The sequence below is a fragment of the Chrysochloris asiatica genome, unplaced genomic scaffold (genome assembly GCF_000296735.1).
Source record: "Chrysochloris asiatica unplaced genomic scaffold, ChrAsi1.0 scaffold00085, whole genome shotgun sequence".
Classification (NCBI taxonomy): domain Eukaryota; kingdom Metazoa; phylum Chordata; class Mammalia; order Afrosoricida; family Chrysochloridae; genus Chrysochloris; species Chrysochloris asiatica.
Genome location: NW_006408603.1, coordinates 8099565 through 8119576, shown reverse-complemented (window position 1 = coordinate 8119576; position 20012 = coordinate 8099565). Strand labels below are relative to the sequence as shown.

General features: G+C 45.8%; 1 protein-coding gene across 2 annotated transcripts in view; it reads left to right on the top strand.

Moving 5' to 3' along the window:
- The window catches only part of SLC6A17 (solute carrier family 6 (neutral amino acid transporter), member 17), a 73121-nt gene that overhangs the window by 26687 nt on the left and 26422 nt on the right, over positions 1 to 20012 (top strand). For both annotated transcript variants that reach the window (XM_006865940.1, XM_006865941.1), the window contains 4 exons: positions 1919 to 2076; positions 5187 to 5313; positions 6009 to 6190; positions 7626 to 7736. In XM_006865940.1, the coding sequence (XP_006866002.1) occupies positions 1919 to 2076; positions 5187 to 5313; positions 6009 to 6190; positions 7626 to 7736 (578 nt within the window). The remainder of the gene's footprint in view (positions 1 to 1918; positions 2077 to 5186; positions 5314 to 6008; positions 6191 to 7625; positions 7737 to 20012) is intronic.

Genomic DNA, 20012 nt, shown 5'->3' with positions numbered 1-20012 from the left:
TTCTGAATCCTAGGAATGACCCCAGGGTTTGCCAAAGGCTCAGAGTGTAGACAGAGACAGAGATTCTTAGAAATCTGGGACCTCAGAGATCCTGGAACCTATGCCCCTGTGGTCATGTTCTGCTTGATTTCCTGAAGGTCTGAACGATGCTCCTGGATATCCAAACCGATAGCCAGAGGCTTGTACAGGCCACTGATACATCAAAGGAAGTCCAGCTGAGTCCCCAAGTTCTAGAAGGTCCTGTTATACTGTTAAAAGGTTTCAGTGAAGGTTGATGTAAGAGTACTTTTTCCAGCCCCCAGAGCCCTCTGGTTAGCCAGACCTCTGCAGCCATGTTAGTGACCTGGGGTCTTGCCAGCAGGATGACTCTGGGGACAAAACTCACTTACATGCTTTTCCTAGTTATCTGGGGAGAGAAGACATGGAGGATGCCAGCTTATTCTGCTAACATCCTGACACCTATCTCCCTGCACATCATGCCCCATCCAAGGACATGAGGGTGAAATACAAAACCAGCGAGGCTGTATCCCTTTACATTCCTGCAGCAAATCACGTCTCTCCTCTTCCATGTCCCCAGGTCCTGGATAAGAGACTGAGTTAGATAGCCCAGGAGTCTAAACGTGTACTCACTCAGACCCTCCCCCGTTGGGCACTACAAAGAGGCTGCTTGCTGGTGACAAGTTGGATTTAGATGGACCGTGTGTGTTTGTGTGTGTGTTTAATGGGTTAGATGTGGTTGTATGAGGCCGGGTGGGTTGCCTCCCACTGGACTCCAACCCTTCCTTACTCTGTCCTGCAACATGTAGGTGCTTTGTTGGTCATATGTGTGTTTGTCTGTGTGTCTGTCTGTGTCTTGTGAGCCACTCTGTGTGTGTGTATCTGAGGGTTCTGCTGTCCCGTAATAGTATCTGTAGGCCCTCAGTGAACTGAATGTTGACAAGTGCCCAGGCTTCCCTGATTCCCAGAGTTCATTGGCAGATTGGGCACATATTTGGGCAGCCCATGGAGGGTTTGTTATTGGAGCAGAGCAGAGTAGTGTGTCTGGGGGTCCTCTGGAGAATCCACTTGGGAAGCTTGGCCTGGGGTGCACTGGTGACTGGCAGGCAGGCAGGCAGGCTGTGCTCCAGCACTGCTAACAGGACTAGGTTGTTGTTGGCACGGCTCTCATCAGGGGCACTCATCTGTGTCCGGAGGTGGTTTTAATTCTCCTGCTAAACGCCCTGTCACTTGAAATCGAGATTGTGTCTGCAGTGAGGCCCAGGACAGCGAGATTAATTTATCATCTGGAATCTTCAGCGAGATCCATTTTCCCCTTTATGATCTTCTCGGCTACGCTTTCCTGAACTGCTAATTTCTCTCCTGGTCCTCCCAATTAGCTGGAGATTAATGGCTATTCTGGTCAGATCCTTTCTTCCTGGAGAGCTTCCAAGCTCCACTTCCCTGGAGCTGTCCAATCTGCTGTGTCAGCATCTGCTTCCTTTGGGCAGTTGTGCCCATGTGCCTGGGCCCCCCCAGGAGGCGAGTGAAGGGGGCCCCCTTCTGGGTCTACTGCTTGTGGATGCAAGCGTGTGAACACATGTGTGCACCATCATGAGGTGACTATCTGTGTGTGTGACTTGGCATGTGGGTTCCAGAGAGGCAGTACGATGTGTGTTGTGTCTGTCTATCTGTCTGTCTTTGAGTCTAGCCTTATGAGAGGGAGGTGTTGAGTACATGGGGATTCCTCCCAGAGTGTTCTGGGGTCACGGGAGTCACGGTGAGGGAGGGATATGTGGTGGGTTATAGTGAATGGGGCCATTTGTAGAAGAACACAAGGATGGGGACAATGTGATGAAGTCAGAGATGTAGCTGCACCCTTTCTTCCCTTCACCTGTGCATGCTCCAGGTACTCCCCAACATCCCTCCTCTCTCCCCATAGGTGCCTACTTGGTGCCCTACCTGGTGCTGCTGATCATTATCGGGATCCCGCTGTTCTTCCTGGAGCTGGCTGTGGGCCAGAGGATCCGCCGTGGCAGCATCGGCGTGTGGCACTATGTGTGCCCCCGCTTGGGGGGCATTGGCTTCTCCAGCTGCATAGTGAGTTGGGGCTGGGGCCTGCTCAGTGGGAGGCAAAGGGGCTGCTCTTGGATACCTGGGTGGGAGGAGGTCACCGTTTTACAGACCAGGGTCCTGGACTGGGGCAAAAGCAAGGAGATCGTGGTGGTGGTTGTGTGTAGTTGAAACAGCTCTAACTCATAAAAACTTTGTATAAGATTTCTGAGGTTGTAAATCTTTATGGGAGCAGAAAGCGTCATCTTTCTCCTGTGGAGTGCCAGGTGGACTCGAACTGCTGACTTTGCAGTTAACAAGGAGAGGGACCCTCTATTGGCATCCCAGGACCATAGTCATCTATATCCTAAACCGAAAGTTGGCCACACTGTCTAAAACAAGATCTCCTATTTGGGATTGGTGCTAGACAGAAAAATCTTCACATATTCATGAGGAGCTACTGGAGACATCTCAAGAGTTCTCTGTGAACCTAGAGACCATCTCAGATACCCACTCTCTGCCTACCAGCCCATCAACTCTTCATGAGAGGAGGAGGCCCTTCTTCTTTCTACAATTAAAATGCATTTTAACTGGTTAAGGAGGTGGATTCAGAAGAGGCAGTTCAGAGCTGGACATAAGAGTCTCCTTCCCCTTTCTTTTCTTTTTTATAAGCATTTTATTTTAATGAAGTTGGTACAGACACTATTCATTTTAAGCCCATATCTCAGGCCAGACAGTATAAATCAAATAAAAAAAGACCAGTGTTCTGTGGTATACACTTCCGTATGAATAACTTTATGAACTGCTAATGAAATTTAGAACTTTACTGGAATCTTCTGGAAAGAATGTTATTTTGGTGTTAAAATGCTTTGCGTCTTGAGTGAAGCCATCTTTGGAGTCAGTCAGGACTCTTACCACAGATCCTCATGACGCCGACCTGATAGTCTCTTCTTTTGGCCCAGACCGTCAGATTTTAAAAGTAGCTTCAAGGTAAGGAGAGGTCATTATCTACAGCTCAGTTCTCTGAAAAACTTCCATCTCCCACTGGAAGTCATAGTCCAAGAGGCAAGCAATTATGTGTTCAAACATCATGGCCAACTAGAAAGTCATTATGAATGTTTGCAGTGGTTGGGTTTATTTATCCCACAAGCCTAAACATGTCCAGTCCTGAAAAGGTGACCTCTCTGTGCACATATGTAGTTTTTAAGAAGAAGAGGGCCACGTGGAGGGGGCTGAGGCGTGACGTGACCACCAAACACAGTGAAAACAAACGATGATGAATAATGAACACAAGAACTCCAAATACCAGGTGTTTTCAAGAGCGGTGCCAGTTCTCAATTCCTTTTTGAACATTACATGGCAAAAGAACTATTGTAAAAAATATAAAATTTAAAAAATGAAGGGAAAAGGAAAATAAAAGAATATTTAAATTGTTGAATGAGTCTCCCTATCTTCCATTTGTTCCAGATAAACTTCACTCACAACTTCTTCTTCCCTTCCCAGTTCTTTTGGAATGTTGCAATTATCAGCAATTCTCTGACCTTCAGGAAAAAACCCTAGTGAATTCCTTGGAACTCCTTGCCTTTGGCTGTGTAATTCTTTTGAGTTTCTTGAAATGTGGCCCATTTTCACTTTGAAGTGAATCTACTGGCTATCCTGTCCAATGACTTTGAGTTGGGTTCTTTCTCTTTCTTTCTTATGCCCCAGGTCCTCAGTTGAAGGTTTGCCTCCTGGTCTGGCAGGCAGAATCTTTCTGTCTTTCTACAGCACACTGCTGTGCAAGTGAACAGTTAGTGAAGGCTCAGATAGGAACCCTGTGGGAGGCAGGGTAATCCTACTGGCCTTGCGTGTGTGGTAGGGGAGACTTCAGGCTCCACGTAGGAGGCTGCAGATGAGACCCTCCTCAGAGCTCTGTCTGGGTGAGCAAATAGAGCACCCGTTATGGGCAAAGCCTACAGACACCCATGCTCACACCCAGAAACCTCTTCTGTAAGGCGCTGGCAATTTTCAGGCCTGGCAGCAGAGCCAGCCCAAACTGGTCCCAGGCCAAGAGTAGAAGGAAGAGTGTCAGTGTCACCCTGCTCTCACCCAGGGTGTCACTCCTGCATGGGTCTACTGAGTTGACTCCAACTCCTGGTCACCCCATGTGTGTCCCAGTAGAACTAACTGTGCTCCATAGGGTTTTCTGTGGCCCACATTTCAGAAGTAGATTTTTCTGCTGAGGAACCTCTGGGTGGACTTGAACTGCCAACCTTTTGATTAGCAGGCAAGTGTGTTAACTGTTTGTATCACCCTGGGGCTCTACCCAACCGAATCCAGCACACTGCTGAGGCTTCTGTGTGTATAAGCATGAGTGTGTGTGTGTGATCTTCCTCTTAGCGCCCAGTAACATATGGATGTCTCTCCCTCTTAGTCCTTAAAAGATTTGCTGTGTGAGCATCTGCCCCTTGCACATGGGGCTCAGGTCAGATTGCCGGGCCTTCAGCTCTCACACTAAGTGGCGATCTCAATGGTCCCCCTGGAGAAAGATGGGACCTCTCAATGCCCAACGTGGATGCAGAACACCCCCCTGTGCAGAAACCCCTGGCACCGCAGTCAGAGTCCATACCTCCTTTTTATATACATTCTGCCAAGGTTAGCCACTGCGTTGCCAAGCCTGCAGCAGTTTAAAAGTTAAGACCTGAGAACTGATGACTTTCTAGAAGCAGGCTGCTGAGAGTAGCAAAGAGAGAGTGGGATCCAGAGAGAAAGGGACACATAGGAGACCAATAAGAAACATCGAGAAAACCTCAAACACACAGCCCTCTGAGGCGGTATATTCTGGGGAAATGCTGTCCTCGCTTCCATAGCCCTGAGGGCGGGCGTCTCTGTAGTTAGAGTTCTGAGTCATCTGGAAATGTGGGGAAGGGCTTCAAGCATTTTGAAAGAATTTCAAACTGGAAAGGATTAGCATAGTAAGAGTGTGTTGCTTTAAAGGAGAAAGCACTAATATCTGAAAATGTCTTTGTGGAGTCTCTGGATACCAGATGATTGGAGTCTTAGGGGGAGGCTCTCCTCCCATCTTCCTCCTTCAGGGCTGTACAGATGGTTCCTGGGTGGTGCAGGGATGTGGAGTTACCTGCAGCCTTCTCACCCACCTGTCTGGCCTTGGTCCTCAGGTCTGCCTCTTTGTGGGATTGTATTACAATGTGATCATCGGATGGAGTGTCTTCTATTTCTTCAAGTCCTTCCAGTACCCACTGCCCTGGAGTGAGTGTCCTGTTGTCAGAAATGGGACCGTGGCAGGCAAGTATGAGGCCCCTGAAGGACTCCAGCTGGGGAGCCCAGCCAGCTCTGTCTCAGAAGGCAATATAATAGATTTAGGGCACATATTTGGGATTTCATTGACTTGCCGTACCACCTTAGATAAGTCACTTAACCTCTCCTTTCCTCTTCCTCTGTGAGGATGACAGTCCATTCCAACAGAATTCTTACGAGGATGGAGTAAAATAATAAGTGTAGGTAAAACTCTGGAAATATGGTGGCTTTTCTAGAACTGTTATTAACTACACTGTGTTACTCTTACCATCCTAACTGCGTTGCCTCCCAGCCCAATAAAGGCCAGGTTATTATCCTACCTCACAGATGGGAGAACTGAGGCCCAGAGGTGACTTTCCCATAATCACATCACTCATTTAATCAAAGATCTGGGCTGAAAATCCATGTCTCCAGATCCCAGCTCAGGCCCTTTCCTAAACAATTTTAGGCCATCCTGCCCTCTTGTGAGAGCAGCATGGGTGGAAATTCAGTCAGGCTCCATTAGGATCCCAGGAGTCCTCAGATTCTGCCAGATCATGCTCACCAGAATGAGCACAGCCCCTCCCTGCTGTCCACCCTCAGCCATCCTGTAGGCCCACTGCTGCCCTGGATGGCAGTTCAACAGAGGAGGTGGCTCTGCTGGCCTCAGCCACTGAGACCTTGAGACCTTTGCTGCATTTCAGTGGTGGAGGCAGAGTGTGAAAAGAGCTCAGCTACTACCTACTTCTGGTACCGAGAGGCCTTGGACATCTCCAACTCCATCTCGGAGAGTGGGGGCCTCAACTGGAAGATGACCCTGTGCCTCCTGGTGGCATGGAGCATTGTGGGCATGGCCGTGGTCAAGGGCATCCAGTCCTCAGGGAAGGTGAGTTGGGGGGCACCCAGACCCAAACAAGGGACAACAGAAAGGCAGGGTCCTTCAGGCAGTCTCTGGCTCTGGAGTGTCTCAGGGTGAGGGTATCACTGCTACAGTGATGTCCCTGTGGACAGCCCACCGGGAGTGGACCAGGAGTGATGGCCCCATTGGCTCTGCATACCAGAAAGAGAATTAGGAACAGTGGTCTAGGGACATCTGTCTGGATCCTGACTCCTCAGGGTTTACACACAGAATCCCTAGAAAGTCTGCTCTGAGCATTTCTGTGTTAAAGCCAGCAGCTCATCATGTTTACAATGAAAGGGCTTCTTGAGCAGGTGGATGTTGTGAGTGAAGGAGCCTCTGAGGGCTACTTGGTGCCATCCACGCCCCACACAGCCTTTTCCAGAAGCTCAGCCTTATTTGCCACACATCAGTATTCATTGATTGCCAGGGTTGGAAAGGTCATCTGAGATCCTGTCGTCCAATCTATTCATTTTATAGATGAGAAAACTGAGGCCCAGAGAGGGAAAACAGCCTGCTTCAGGTCAGGTGGCCAGTCAGTCTCAGAGCTGGGACTAGAACCCTGGCCATCTGTCTGAACCTCCAGGATCCTTAAGCAGACTTGAGGAGCAAGGATGCTAAGTCACAAAGACAGGTAGAGGGGTCCTAGGCACCGGCCTCTCTCCTCTCCAAAGGCCCAAATAATAGTTTATTAGGCACTGCCACATATAGGAACACATGAGGTTCACAACAACCTATGAGTTAGGAATCATTATACTCATTTTGTAGATAAGGAAGTGGATGCACATTTAGATTAAGCTATTAGCCCAAGGACTTATATAGTTGGTAAGCAGCAGAGCCAGGATCAGACTCAGGCAGTCTAGCTTCAGACATGCGTACTCTTAACCACTCAACTGTCTTGCCCACAGTCCTCCTGTTGCTTTGTTTCTGAACAGCAAACATTTTGTGAGCACATCCTCTGTGTGAAGTCTATACCAGACACATGGGGCTGTAGACATGTGTAAGAAATTCATCTTATCCTTGTGACATGCCTATGTAACTTCCCAAAGGTCTTTTGTAAAAGAAGTTCTAAAGACAGAGAGATGCCTAGAGGTCCACTGGAGGCCGAGATTGAAGAGCAGCCATGAGGCATGGGAAAATGAGGAGGGGAGAACAAAGGGTCCTTTCGATTCTTGGTGGCCCTGGAGTGTGGAGATGGGGGACTCCTGGTCCAGCCCTTGAAAGGAGAAAACAAGCTCAAACACATCCCATGCTATTCCAGTCTGGCCCTGCTCCTGCCGGCACCTCAGCTCAAAGCCAGACATGTGGTGGTTTGCTGCTGTGCCGAGGGGTGCCAGGGCATGTGTGCCCCAGCTGTGAATAGGGGTGGGTAAGAGCCGCAGGAGGGCCTCTGCCCCACCACGAGTCTGTGTTCTCTCTGCAGGTGATGTATTTCAGCTCCCTCTTCCCCTATGTGGTGCTTGCCTGCTTTTTGGTCCGCGGGTTGCTGCTGCGAGGGGCTGTTGATGGCATCCTACACATGTTCACTCCCAAGGTAAGGGGACACCGACCGCTCCATTGGGCTTCGTCAGCTGGTGCTGGATGCTGAATATCATGCCAGTCTCTGAGGGGTGTACAGGGGAGGGGGCCAAGGAGAGGGACAGCACCTCAATTTGGATGAAATCAGAAAACATTTTGGAGAGGAGGCGACGTCTGAGATGAGTCTTAAGAAACAGGAAGAATTTCAGTGGGTGGCAATAGACCATTGCAATCAAAGGGAACCAGATGGGCAAGAGCATGGGAGTGGGAAAGCATGGGGCATGCTGGGGGCAATGGTGGGGAGTCAGTGTGACAGGGGCAGTGGGAGGAAGAAGCGGGGGGCTTCACTGGGTGGGTCCATGACCGCAGGAATGGAGAGAAGGTGTCTAAGCGACAAGACCTCCCCTGGAAATTCCAGTTCATACCCAAATCAGGGGAGAGAGGTTACTATTTTATTAAAGATAATAAATCGCTTGGATAGTGATTTTCACCTTACCAAGCCCTTTCGCATCTTCTCCCATTTCACCCTTTCTGTAGCCCTGTGAGGGGAACAGCAGAATCACGTTCCCTTCAGAGTTTACAACAGAAGTGCAGGTGGTGTAAAGATGCGTATCCAGGTTTCCTAACGGTGTCTAGCCTCTCTGTGACTATACAGACCACTGAACTAAGCTGGTATGAGGCAGCCCACTGAAGAATAAGAATTTCAAATGCAGACTGGCATGCCTTGCAAGGTGCCCTCAAGCAATGTACATGAGTCACCTCTGCTGGCCAGGCTGGGAAATCCACCTCCAAATGCCAGCTGATAGATAAGCAGCCAACAGGCCTGTGGCCTAGGGAGACTCCAATTGCCAGACTTAAGTCAGATCAAGGCTCTCACCATTGGCCTGCACTGTTGTGTGTTTACACACACACACATATGTAAACACACAAAAATTTCATACAGAACGACACAGGGAGAGAAGTCTAGAGGCATTCCCTCCTCCCTCCTCTGCTCGACCATGGTGATGTTTGCGGGGTGGCAATAGCAGCCCACAAACCGTTCCATAGTCACCAGACAGTGCAGACATAGACCCCAGGCATTCTTGGATACAATGTCTGAGCTTTCTACATGAACAGCCACAAAGGCCCACTTGATGAAGCACTTGGTGAGTTTCCAGAGGCATGAATGTGAATGCTGAGCTATGTGACTGGCTGTGCAGTTGTTAAGAAGGAAAAAACACAAGCCTGGCTTCTTTCATGGGGAAAACAGCCATGAAAAGGAAATCAGCTGTTTTTAAGGATGACTTCAATTATATTTCCAGACTCATGACCCGTTGAATGTGTTCACTTGAGTTTTTCAGTTATTAACTTTCTGAGGAAATCTTAGGCTCTGGTGATGTGCTTAACAAGAGGGAACAGATACAATATTGCTCCCCACTAACTCACACCTTCTTTGTTGTTGTTGTTGTTATGTGCCACGGAGTCGGTTCCAACTCATAGCAACACTGTACAGGGTTTCCGAGGCTGTAAATCTTTACAGGAGCAGAACACCTCATCTTTCTCCCGCAGAACAGCTGGTAGTTTCTTTAAATATTTTTAATTAAGAAAATATTCCAGGTTAAAACATATATAAAAATATAACAAGTATCTTTCAGAAATAAAATATTACAGATATAGATATAGATATTATTAAAGAGCCTGCATAGCCCTCCCTGATTTCATTCCCTCCCCTCCCTAAAGATAACCACCTGAATTTGGAATTGTGGTCCATATATATAGATAACCATTGTTAAGTGGTGTTGAGTTGGTTCCTACTCATAACAACTGTGTATAGGGTTTCTGGCTATAAAACTTGGTAGGAGTAGAAAGCCTCATCTTTCTAGTGAACTAACTTGAATTTCTTGGGTAGTTCCACTTCTGATTACTTTCTATCAATTAAAAAGCCCAGGGCAGCATGAGCTAATCATGCCATTAATCATGTGATTTGCTCTACATAAAAAGGTGGATTATCGTGGGTTTTCTAGCCACCTAAACGTTCAGGGAATATTTATCGAAATTATAATTGTTCATGTCTTTCAGCCCGACAATTCCAAATCTAAATCTTTATCCTTTAGCCATACTCATAAATAATTATAATAAACAAAATAAATAAAACAATTACAATAAACAATTAAAAATAGCTCAAATGATCATCATTCAATTATTCATTCATTCAGCAAATGTTTATTGAATGCCTGTTATGTGCTGAGCACTATTCTGGGTCCTGGGATATAGCAGTGAACCAAGCAGGCAAGCGTGCTAGCCCACATGGAGCTTCTATTCTAGTGAAGGGAGAAAGACTATGTAAGATTAAGAAGCTTGTTGAATGGTGTTGCTGAGGAGAAAAATGAAGCAGAAAAAGAAGGATTCCAGGCTCTAAGGGGGAAGAGTTAAAATTTTCAAGAGTGTGCTCAAGGAAGGCCTTACTGAGAAGGGACATTTGAATGAAGGAGGTGAGGGGGCAGGCCATTTGGATGTTTGGATGTAGTCTATTCCATTCCCAACAGGAAGAACAAGTGAAAAAGCCTTGAAATTTGATGTTTCTGGCATATTCAAGGTGGCCAGTGTGGCTGGAAAGGGAAGGGCGAGTGATAGGCCATCTGTTAGGGAGCAGCAGAGAGCGACGTCATGGAATCTTACAGACAGGTAAAGACTTTGGCTTTTACTCTTGGTGAAACAAGAGCTGATGGAGAGTTTTGAGCAGAGGAGTGATGTCATCTGACCTCTACCTTAGAAACTGATCATTTTGGCTGCCACTGAGAATTTGAGGGACAAGGACTAAAGTAAGGGAGTGGACTAGGAGGCTCCAGAAGTTATCCAGGTGAGAACTGACTATGGTTTAGACCCAGATGATGGCAGTGAGGGTGATAAGAAGTGGCCAGATTGAGGCTACATTTAAGAAGTAAGTACAACCAGCAGGATTTGCTGTTGGATTGGATGTGAGGCGTGGGAATGTTTGTCTGAGCAACTAGAAGGATGGAATTGACATTTCGAGATGGTGGACGGCTGTGGGAGGAGAAGGTTTGGTGGCTAATATCAAGTACTATTTTGGGCATTGCAGGTTTAAGATGTCCAATCGATATGCAAAAGATGTTGAGTCAGCAGTTGGATATATGCTTCTGGACATATGGCCCTTGTAGGCTGAGGGTGGGATATGAATTTGGAAGCCTGAAGTGATGAATGGATTTGAAGCCATGGGATGGGTACCAGCAAATTAAGAGTAAACACAAATACACAAGGGAAGAGGATTAAGTACTGGGATACCCCAACATCTAGCAGTGGGGGCAATGGACTACCAGAGAGGGAGGATAAAGGAGGGAGAAAGCCATCCATTCCAGAGGCAAAGTAGAGAAAATGTTTTCAGGAAGAATAACTGGTCAGCTGTGCCCAAAGCTGCTGTGAAGTCAGGTGATGAGGACTGACCAAAGACCTTGACAACAAAGTTGCTGATGACCTTGACAAGGGCTGTTTGGTGACCTACTGGAGACAAATCTAATAGTAATGGTTTTTGAGAGGAAATGGAAGCTAGAGACAAATGATAATGCACCACTTATTTTTTGGAGTTTTGCCGTAAAGGGGAGCAAAAAAAGAGAGAGAGAGAGAGAACTAGAGAGGGTTATAGGTACAAGGATACTATTTCAGAACCACCTGGCAGTTCCTCAAATTATTAACCATAAGACTACCACATGATCCAGAAATTCCACTCCTAGACACATATTTAAGAAAATGAAACCATACATCCACACAAAAATGAGTGTATGCATGTTTATAGTAGCATTATTCATACTAGCCAAAAAAAAGAAACAATCAAATGTTCATCAACTGATGAATGGAAATGATGTGGTATATCCATACCATGGAATCTTATGAAAACATAACAAGGAATGAAGGCCTGGTACATCCTTCAACGTGGATGAACCTTGCAAACAGTATACTGCGTCAAAGGAGCCAGCCACAAAATACCGTATATGATATGATTTCATTGATATGAAATGTCCAAAAGAGGCCTATCCACAGAGATAGAAAGTGGATTTGTGGTTGCATAGAGCTGAGGGGATCTTGTGAAATAGATGTAGCGTGACTACTAGTGGGGACAGGGTTTCTTTTTGGGGCGATGAAAATGTTCTAAAATGGGCTGAGGTGACAGCATCATTCTCTCCACCTTACTTCCGGGATAGATGGATGTCTTTCTCCCTCTTTCCTGCTCCTGCTCTGGTACTCCACTATCTACGCCTCTAGATATTGGATGGCCCAGTGTTGAGTGCACAGCCCTCCTGTCTTCTCTATCTACATCCATTTGCCAGCTGACTACAACCAGCCACATGGCTTTAAATCCCTTTATTACCCTGTGAATATGCAAAATAACCCATTCAGTTATAGACACTTGAAATAATAGTAATCCAAAAAAGAAAAGGCAGAAATGGATGATTTAGGAGAGGAAGGTACCAAAGTCTTTGAATCAGCAGTATAAATAGAAGTCAGTGTCCAAGCTGAGGAGTTGGTCTTAGCTAGCTAGGAGTGTAGACAGTTCCCCAGAGTCTCAGGAGGATATGTTGATGGGCACACATACTGTCAGGGGATGGTGTGAAATTACCTAGTAAGCGAGATAAACACGGGTTTACATGTGCTTGCTTACCACTTTTTTTTTTTTAAACCTCATCCAAAATGTGAAAACATGTGAAACTATTCAGTACAGATTAGTAAGTGAGCACAAGTAAACCCCGGCTTACCTTGTTTACTGGGTACTCCGTCCCTGTCAGGGATCGTCAATTTGAAAAGAGGCTTTCATTCTGTAGGAAGGTGCTGTGGATTGTGAGAGAGACAGGTGCCAGCCATGCCTACAGCGGCATCTTTGAGGTAGTGAAAAAATGGGAAATCATTCACTGCAGATAGTAAATAAGCGTAGGTGAACCCACATCACCTTGCTTTTTGGGGTACTCCGACGCTGTGCTAAGGACAGTCTATGGGATCGCTCTCCTCTGATGGCATCATTTCCTTGGTGAAGCAGGAAGCCAGGTTAACAGCTGAGACTAAGAATGGTGGAGGTGAGGTTGTTCCTTTGGGAAGGAGCTGTTGTTAAGATACTTCCAAACCATACTGACCCTGTAGAAGGTTCCCAAGGAGTGGTTGGTAGGTCTAAACTGCTGACCTTGTGGCTAGCAGTCCAGTGCTTATCCTACAGAGCTAGTGTGAAATAATTTTGTATGAGAATAGAGGAATGAGTGGGCAGAAGCAATGCCGAGGGCACAGTGGAAGCTACGGGTAGGGAGTGTGAGGTGAATTCCTCCAGGGTTGTTATTGTTAAGTTATCAAGTACCCTAGCGTATGTTCTGACCCAGGGACCCTGTATAAGGTTTCTGAGGAGGGGCTGGTGGGTTTGAACTGCTAACCTTGCTGCTAGTAGTCCAGTGTTTATCTCAGAGTGCCACACCAGCATTGTTATAACTAATACTTACACAGTGTATTTCATCAATTCCAAGCTGGACTCGTTTTTTTTTTTTAAACACTTTATTATCTATGTATACAAGTTGGTCCCTGAGTGGTAGTTGAAACCCGCCCTGCACAGAAGAAAATGCCCTGGCAATGCAAAGATTACAGCCAGGGTTACCATGGGTCAGAATCGACTCAATGGCAATGTTGTTGCTATTGTTACGTGCTCTTGGTTCCTACTCATAGTGACCCCATATAGGGTTTCCAAGGAACAGCTGGCGAGCTTGAACCACTGACCTTGGACTCCAATGCTTTATCCCACAGTGCCACACCAGGACTCCAAATGGCAGTAGGTTTTGGTTTTGATATGCAGGCTGTTGCCACCAATCATGATTCCATGGACATTGATTGTGGATCCAAGTAATTTGAAATCCTTAACAACTTTAATCTTTGCTCCATTTATCATGATGTTGCTTATTGGTCTATTTGTGAGGATTTTTGTTTTCTTTAAATTGAGGTGTAGTCTATACTGAAGACAATAGTTTGGGCTCTTCTCAAATAAGTGCTCTAAGTCCTCTTTACTTTCAGCAAGCAAAGTTGTGTCATCTGCAGATTGTTAATGAGTTTTCTCCCAATCCTAATATCTTCATATTGTCCAGCTTCTCAGATCGTGTGTTCAGCATACAGATTGAATAAGTATGTTGAAAGGATACAACCCTGATGCACACCTTTCCTGATTTTAAACCAGGCAGTATTCCTTAGTTCTGTTCCAACAACTGTCTCTCCTGGTCTATGTATAGGTTCCACATGAGCAGAATTATGTGTTCTGTATTTCCCACCACATCATGTGATGAAACCCATATGAAATCATTTCCTACAGATTAGTAAGTAAGCCCAGATTTTTGCTTGCTGCAAGATCTGCTCCAGTGTCCAGAGAGGAGATTGTCGAGAAGAGGGATTTTGCTGATGACAGACTGTGAACTGCAGGGTCCCAGTAGAAGGGGCAGACCCAGCTATCTGGGGAGGATATCCAGATGAATAAGAGATAATAAGGAGTAGTGGACACCTAGTAATGAGCAAAGTCAACAGGAACTTGGGGCACGAGAGATCAGGCCTGATGGTCCCTTAGACAGATTGTGGGGATGAGACAGGACACATCCAGGCTGGGGGAAGGCTGGTGGCACTGAGAGTGTGCAGGGCTCCTTGGTTGTCTTGGTGTTGTTATGTGCCATCGAAACAGTAGAAATAAAACAAAGATCTATACTGTACTTACATTTATTATGGTAGTTTATTTGTGCATGGCTGTTTTCTCTTCTTGAAACTGTAGCAGCCTTTTGAATATTTTACACATTTTAGCTAAAATCTGAATCATATACTGCAACTAGCATGTGTAGCTAGAATCTAGGTCTAGATCTAGAGTCCCACGTAATGTTGTTGTTGTTACGTGCCGTTGAGTCGGTTCTGACTCATAGCTACCTTGTACAGGGTTTCCGAGGCTACAAATCTTTATGGGAACAGAAAGCCTCATCTTTCTCCTGCGGAACAGCTGGTAGTTTTGAACTGCTGACTGTGAGATTAGCAGCCCAATCGTAAGCACTAGCTACCAGAGCTCCCACGTAATATAGATAGTTAAATCACTCTAGCAAAAGGCTGGCTGTTCAAACCCACCCAGAGGCGCATGGAAGGTCAGAACTACTCCTTGAAAACCCCATGGAGCAGTTCCGTTCTGCACATGAGGTCACTCGTGTTAGAATCAACTCAATGGCAACTCACAGTATAATAATATCTGTCTATCCATCTGGCCCCCCTGTGTGCTTTAGGAGAAGCACTGGACTGCCAGCCACAAGGTCAGAAGTTCAAACCCACCAGTGCTCAGTGGGAGAAAGATGAGGCTTCTGATTTATAGCCTTGGAAACCCCTACCCAGGGTTGCTATGAGTCAGGATTGACTTGATGGCAGTGAGTTTGGAGTTTTAGTATCTGTCTGCCTCTCTGTTTTAAGTATCTATCTTCTACATAGATGTCCCTTCCAACCATCTGGCTTCTCAGTTCCTTTACCAAATTGGGAGTGGGTACAGCACAACCCCAAAGCGTGCAGTGACTTGGCCACCTCTGAGGTCTAGGTTAGCAAATGGTCCTGACCTATGGGCCACACAGGTGACAAGATCAAGAATGTGCATTCCCTGTTAGAAAAGAGAAGTGGGCTCTCTGTGAATTCTAAAGGCCCCAGTGTAGAGATTAGCAGTGAAACTTCTTTTTTCTTTTTCTTTTTCTTTTGTAAATAATAGTCTTTATTTTATCCAGCAGAGGTGTGGTATGGGTCACCCCAGGCATTGGCATGAAACTTGCTGTTCTTGGCAATTGAGTCACTTGCAGTGAAAATGTTAATATATTTTAATAGACAGATATGAGTCACTGCTATTTTGGGGGTAAAAAGAAGTGTGGTATACCAGGTAATTGTACTCATGTACAGCAAAGAGAAAGGAGCTCTGGTAGTGTAGTGGCTATGAGTCGGACTGCTAAGCTCATGGTCAGCAATTCAAAACTACCAGCATTTCCTCAGGAAGAAGATGAGACTTTCTGCTCCCGTCAAGATGTATAGCCTCTCAACGGGAGTCGCTATGAGTCAGAACTGACTCTGCAGCACATAACCACCATAGCAAAGAAAAGTCTGAAAAATAATATCAATTGCTATGATAGATATGGTAAGCAAATTCTAAAGGTCTCCTTTAAAATTGAGACAATAGTTTTTACAAAGAGTGGCAGTTGTGGCTCAGTGGTAAAATTCTTGCCTTCCATGCAAGAGACATAGGTTCAATTCTGGCCAAAGCACCTCATGTAGCCACCACTCATCAGCTAATGTGTTTCTTTGATGCTAAACAGGTTTCACTGGAGCTGAACAGGTTCCAAACTAAGATAGACTACGAAGAAAGGCCTGGTGATTTACATCCAAAATCACCCTATGGATCACAACAATCTGATCCCAGTTTTATATGTGGTTTCCATGAATCTAGGTCTAATTCAGCCATGGCTACCAACCGCAACAATAACAACAGCAATTTTTTTTTTTTTTTTTTTTTACAAAAGTTCTTCACTCAAACTTGTTAGGTGACATTGAGTCGTTTCTGACTCCTAGTAAATCTGTAAGCGTTTCTGAAGCTGTACATTTTTACAGGAGCAAACAGCCTCCTCTTTCTCCCTCAGAGAGGATGGTTGGGTTTGACCAGTGACCTTTTGGTTAGCAGTCCAGTGCTTATCCTACAGCACAACCTTTGTCAGAGATAGGAGAATCTACTAGTAAGCATCAGCCTGAGTGTTTACTTAGCTCTAACTGTGCGGGGCAGCAATCCAGCTCCCCAGAGCAATGCCTCTGAGGCCCCCACTCTGTAAGCAAGCCTCCTTCCTGAAGGCGCTCAGCTCTCATGGCGCTCTGTGGGCTGGGAAGCTCAGCGCTCGGCTTTGGGTTCTGCTGCCACCTCTCAGGCACTTCTCAGCTGTCACTACTCTCTGTCTTCTGGATCTGGGAAGTGCTACGGTGCAGGAATCATAGGGCTCAATGGATGTGCTCCATTCCTGGCTCTTCTTTCTTGCTGGTTGTGAGATCCATTCCCCGCCCCCCCCCCCCCTTTCACTTCTCAGATATCTCATTTTAATTCTAGCAGAATGGAAAAGGTGACCAACCCCCACATTAAAGTTCTATTCAACCTTTATGCATGGTCTCACCCCACAAGGTTGCCTTATTTACATGATTATAAATAAACTCTCATGTACCTTATTTACATTATTAGCAAGCTATCCAGTCCCATTGGATTGCCTCATATTTGCATAGTCCTACCTGGACTAAAAGGAGCTCTGGTAGCGTAGTGGTTATGAATCGGGTTGCAAACCGAAAGGTGAGCAGTTCGAAACTACCAGCTGTTCTGTGGGAGAAAGATGAGGCTTTCCGCTCCCGTAAAGATTTACAGCTTCGGAAACCCTGTACAGGGTCGCTATGAGTCAGAACCGACTCCACAGCACATAACAACAACAACAACAACAACCTGGACTAAGGAGTCCTGGTGTGGCACTGTGGGTTAATGCACCAGACTGCAAAGCTGTTTGAACTGCAATGTTTGTGCTTCAAGCTCACCAGTCACAAAATCAGTGGTTCAAGCTCACTAGTCAACTCCTCAGAAACCCTATACAGTGTCGCTATGGGTTGGAACTGACTTGGCAGCGCTTAACAACAACAACCTGGACTAAGGTCCACCTGACCCAAGCCATGGTATTTTCAATAATCTCATATGCATGTGAAAGCTGGACAGTGAATAAGGAAGACTGTAGAAGAACTAATGCTTTTGAGTTATGGTGTTGGAGGAGAATATTGAAAGTGCCATGGGCTGCCAAAGAACCAATATATCCAGAAGTGCAGCCAGAGTGCTCCTTGGAGGCCAAGACAGCCAAACTTCGTCTCTCATACTTCCGACATATTGTCAGGAGGGACCAGTTGCTGGAGAAGGATATCATGTTTGGTAAGGTGGAGGGTCGGAGAAAAAGAGGAAGATCCCCAACGAGATGGATTGCCCAAGTGGCAGCACCGATGGACTCAAGTGTGGCAACAGTAGTGAGGTTGGCCCAGGATCGGGCAATGTTTCATTCTGCTGTGCCTAAAGTTGCTATGGGTCAGTACTGACTCGATGGCACCTAACAACAACAAACAAAAAAACCTGGTCATTGACAGAATACACATTGAAATCTTTCAACAAACAGATACAGCACTCGAGGTGCTCACTCATCTCTGCCAAGAAACTTGGAAGACAGCAACCTGATCAACTGATAGGACAAGATCCTTATTTGTCCCCATTCCAATGAGAGGTGACCCAACTGAATGCAGAAATCATCGGACAATGTCATTAATAGCACAAGCAGGTAAAATTTGCTGAAGATAATTTAAAAATGGTTGCAACAGTACATCCACAGAGATCTGCCAGAAATTCAAGCCCATTTCAGAAGAGTATGTGGAACTAGGAATATCATTACTGACATCAGATGGATCTTGACTGAAAGCAGACAATACCAGAAAGTTGTTTACTTGCACTTTATTGACTATGCCAAAGCTTTTGACTATAAGGATCATGACAAGCTATGGATAACATTGTGAAGAATGGCTATTCCAGAACATTTAATTGTGCTCATGCAGTCATTCAAACAGAAGAAATAAATACTGAATGGTTTAAAATCAGGAAAGCTGTGCACCAGGTTGTATTCTTTCATCATGCTTATTCAATCTATATGCTGAGCAAACAATCAGAAAAGTTGCATTATGTGAAGAAGAACATGGTATCAGGATTGGAGGAAGACTCATGAACAATCTGTGATATGCAGATGATACAACCTTTCTTGCTGAAAGCAAAGAGGACTTAAAATGCTATTGATGAAGATCAAAGACCACAGCTTTACACCTCAATGTAAAGAAAACAAAAATCCTCACAACTGGACCAATCAATAAAATCAAGATAAATGGTGGTGGTGGGGGGGGAATTGAAGTTGCCAAAGACTTCATTTTGCTTGGATCCACAATCAACACTCATGCAAGCAGTAGTCAAGAAATCAAACAACATATTGCAGTAGACAAATCTGCTGCACAAGACTTCTCGAAAGTATTTAAGAGCAAGGATATCAGTTTGAGGACAAAGGTGTGCCTGATCCAAGTTACGATATTTTCAGTAGCCTTATATGCATGTGAAAGTTGGACAATGATAAGGAAAACTGCAGAAGAATTGATGCATTTGAGTTCTGGTGTTGTAGAAAAATATTGAAAGTACCATGGACTGACAGAATAACAAACAGAATTTGTGCTACTTAGACGCCACCATGGTGAAACTTCGTCTTTCATATTTTAGACATGGTATCAGGAGGAACAAGTATCTGAAGTAGTACATCATGCGTGGTAAAGTGGAGGGTCTGGGAAAAAGAGGAAGACCCCCAATGAGATGGGTTGGTGCAGTGGCAGCAGCAATGGGCTTAAGCTTAACAACTGTTAGGATCATGCAGGACGAGGCAGTGTTTTGTTCTGTTGTGTGTAGGGTCGCTATGAGTTGGAACCGATTTGATGGCATCCATTCATGGAGTCCTGGTGTGGTCCTATATATTAAGCACTGGACTGCTAACTGCAAGGTCAGCTGTTCAAACCCACAGCAGTGAAACTTCTTGACACAATGGTTCGAGCTGGCAGCAGGATAATGAAGGCAGCCCAGCCTTGTTACTGAAGGCTGGTGGGTCACTCTGGACTTAGACAATCTGGTTCAGAACCTGGTTCATCACTCAGGACTCAGGAAGGCAAGTTCTTTGACCTCTTAGGACGTCAGTTTCCTCAGCTGCAGGATGGGGTACGTAGTGGTACCTACCTTATGGGGTTGTCAGGACAGCATGTCAGACTGTTCATGATGAGTGGAGCCTGCAGGATAAGCATTCACTATTATTATCCTAGTCCCTGGTGAAGGTGACTCTGTTCTTGGGCAGCGGGGGCCCAGCCCTCCAGTGCCATCTGCTGTCTCATGGCCTGTCTAGCTCTCACACTGATTGGAGCTGCAGCAGAGCTGGGAAGCAAAGGCGTGAGCTCCCATCACACTGTTGCTCAGAGAGAGGCTGGGGGTGGGGGTGGGGGGCTTGGCTGCTGCTTGTTGACTCAGAAGGCTTCTTCATGCTGGTGAGTCAAACATCCAAAAACCAGGACTTCACACCCATTCATCTGGTTCAACCTCCTGCTAAGAATTTGCCTCTCCACTCCAGGTATACTGAATCAGAATCTGCATGTCAACAACATCTCTCTCTCTCTCTCTCTCTCTCTCTCTCTCTCTCTATAT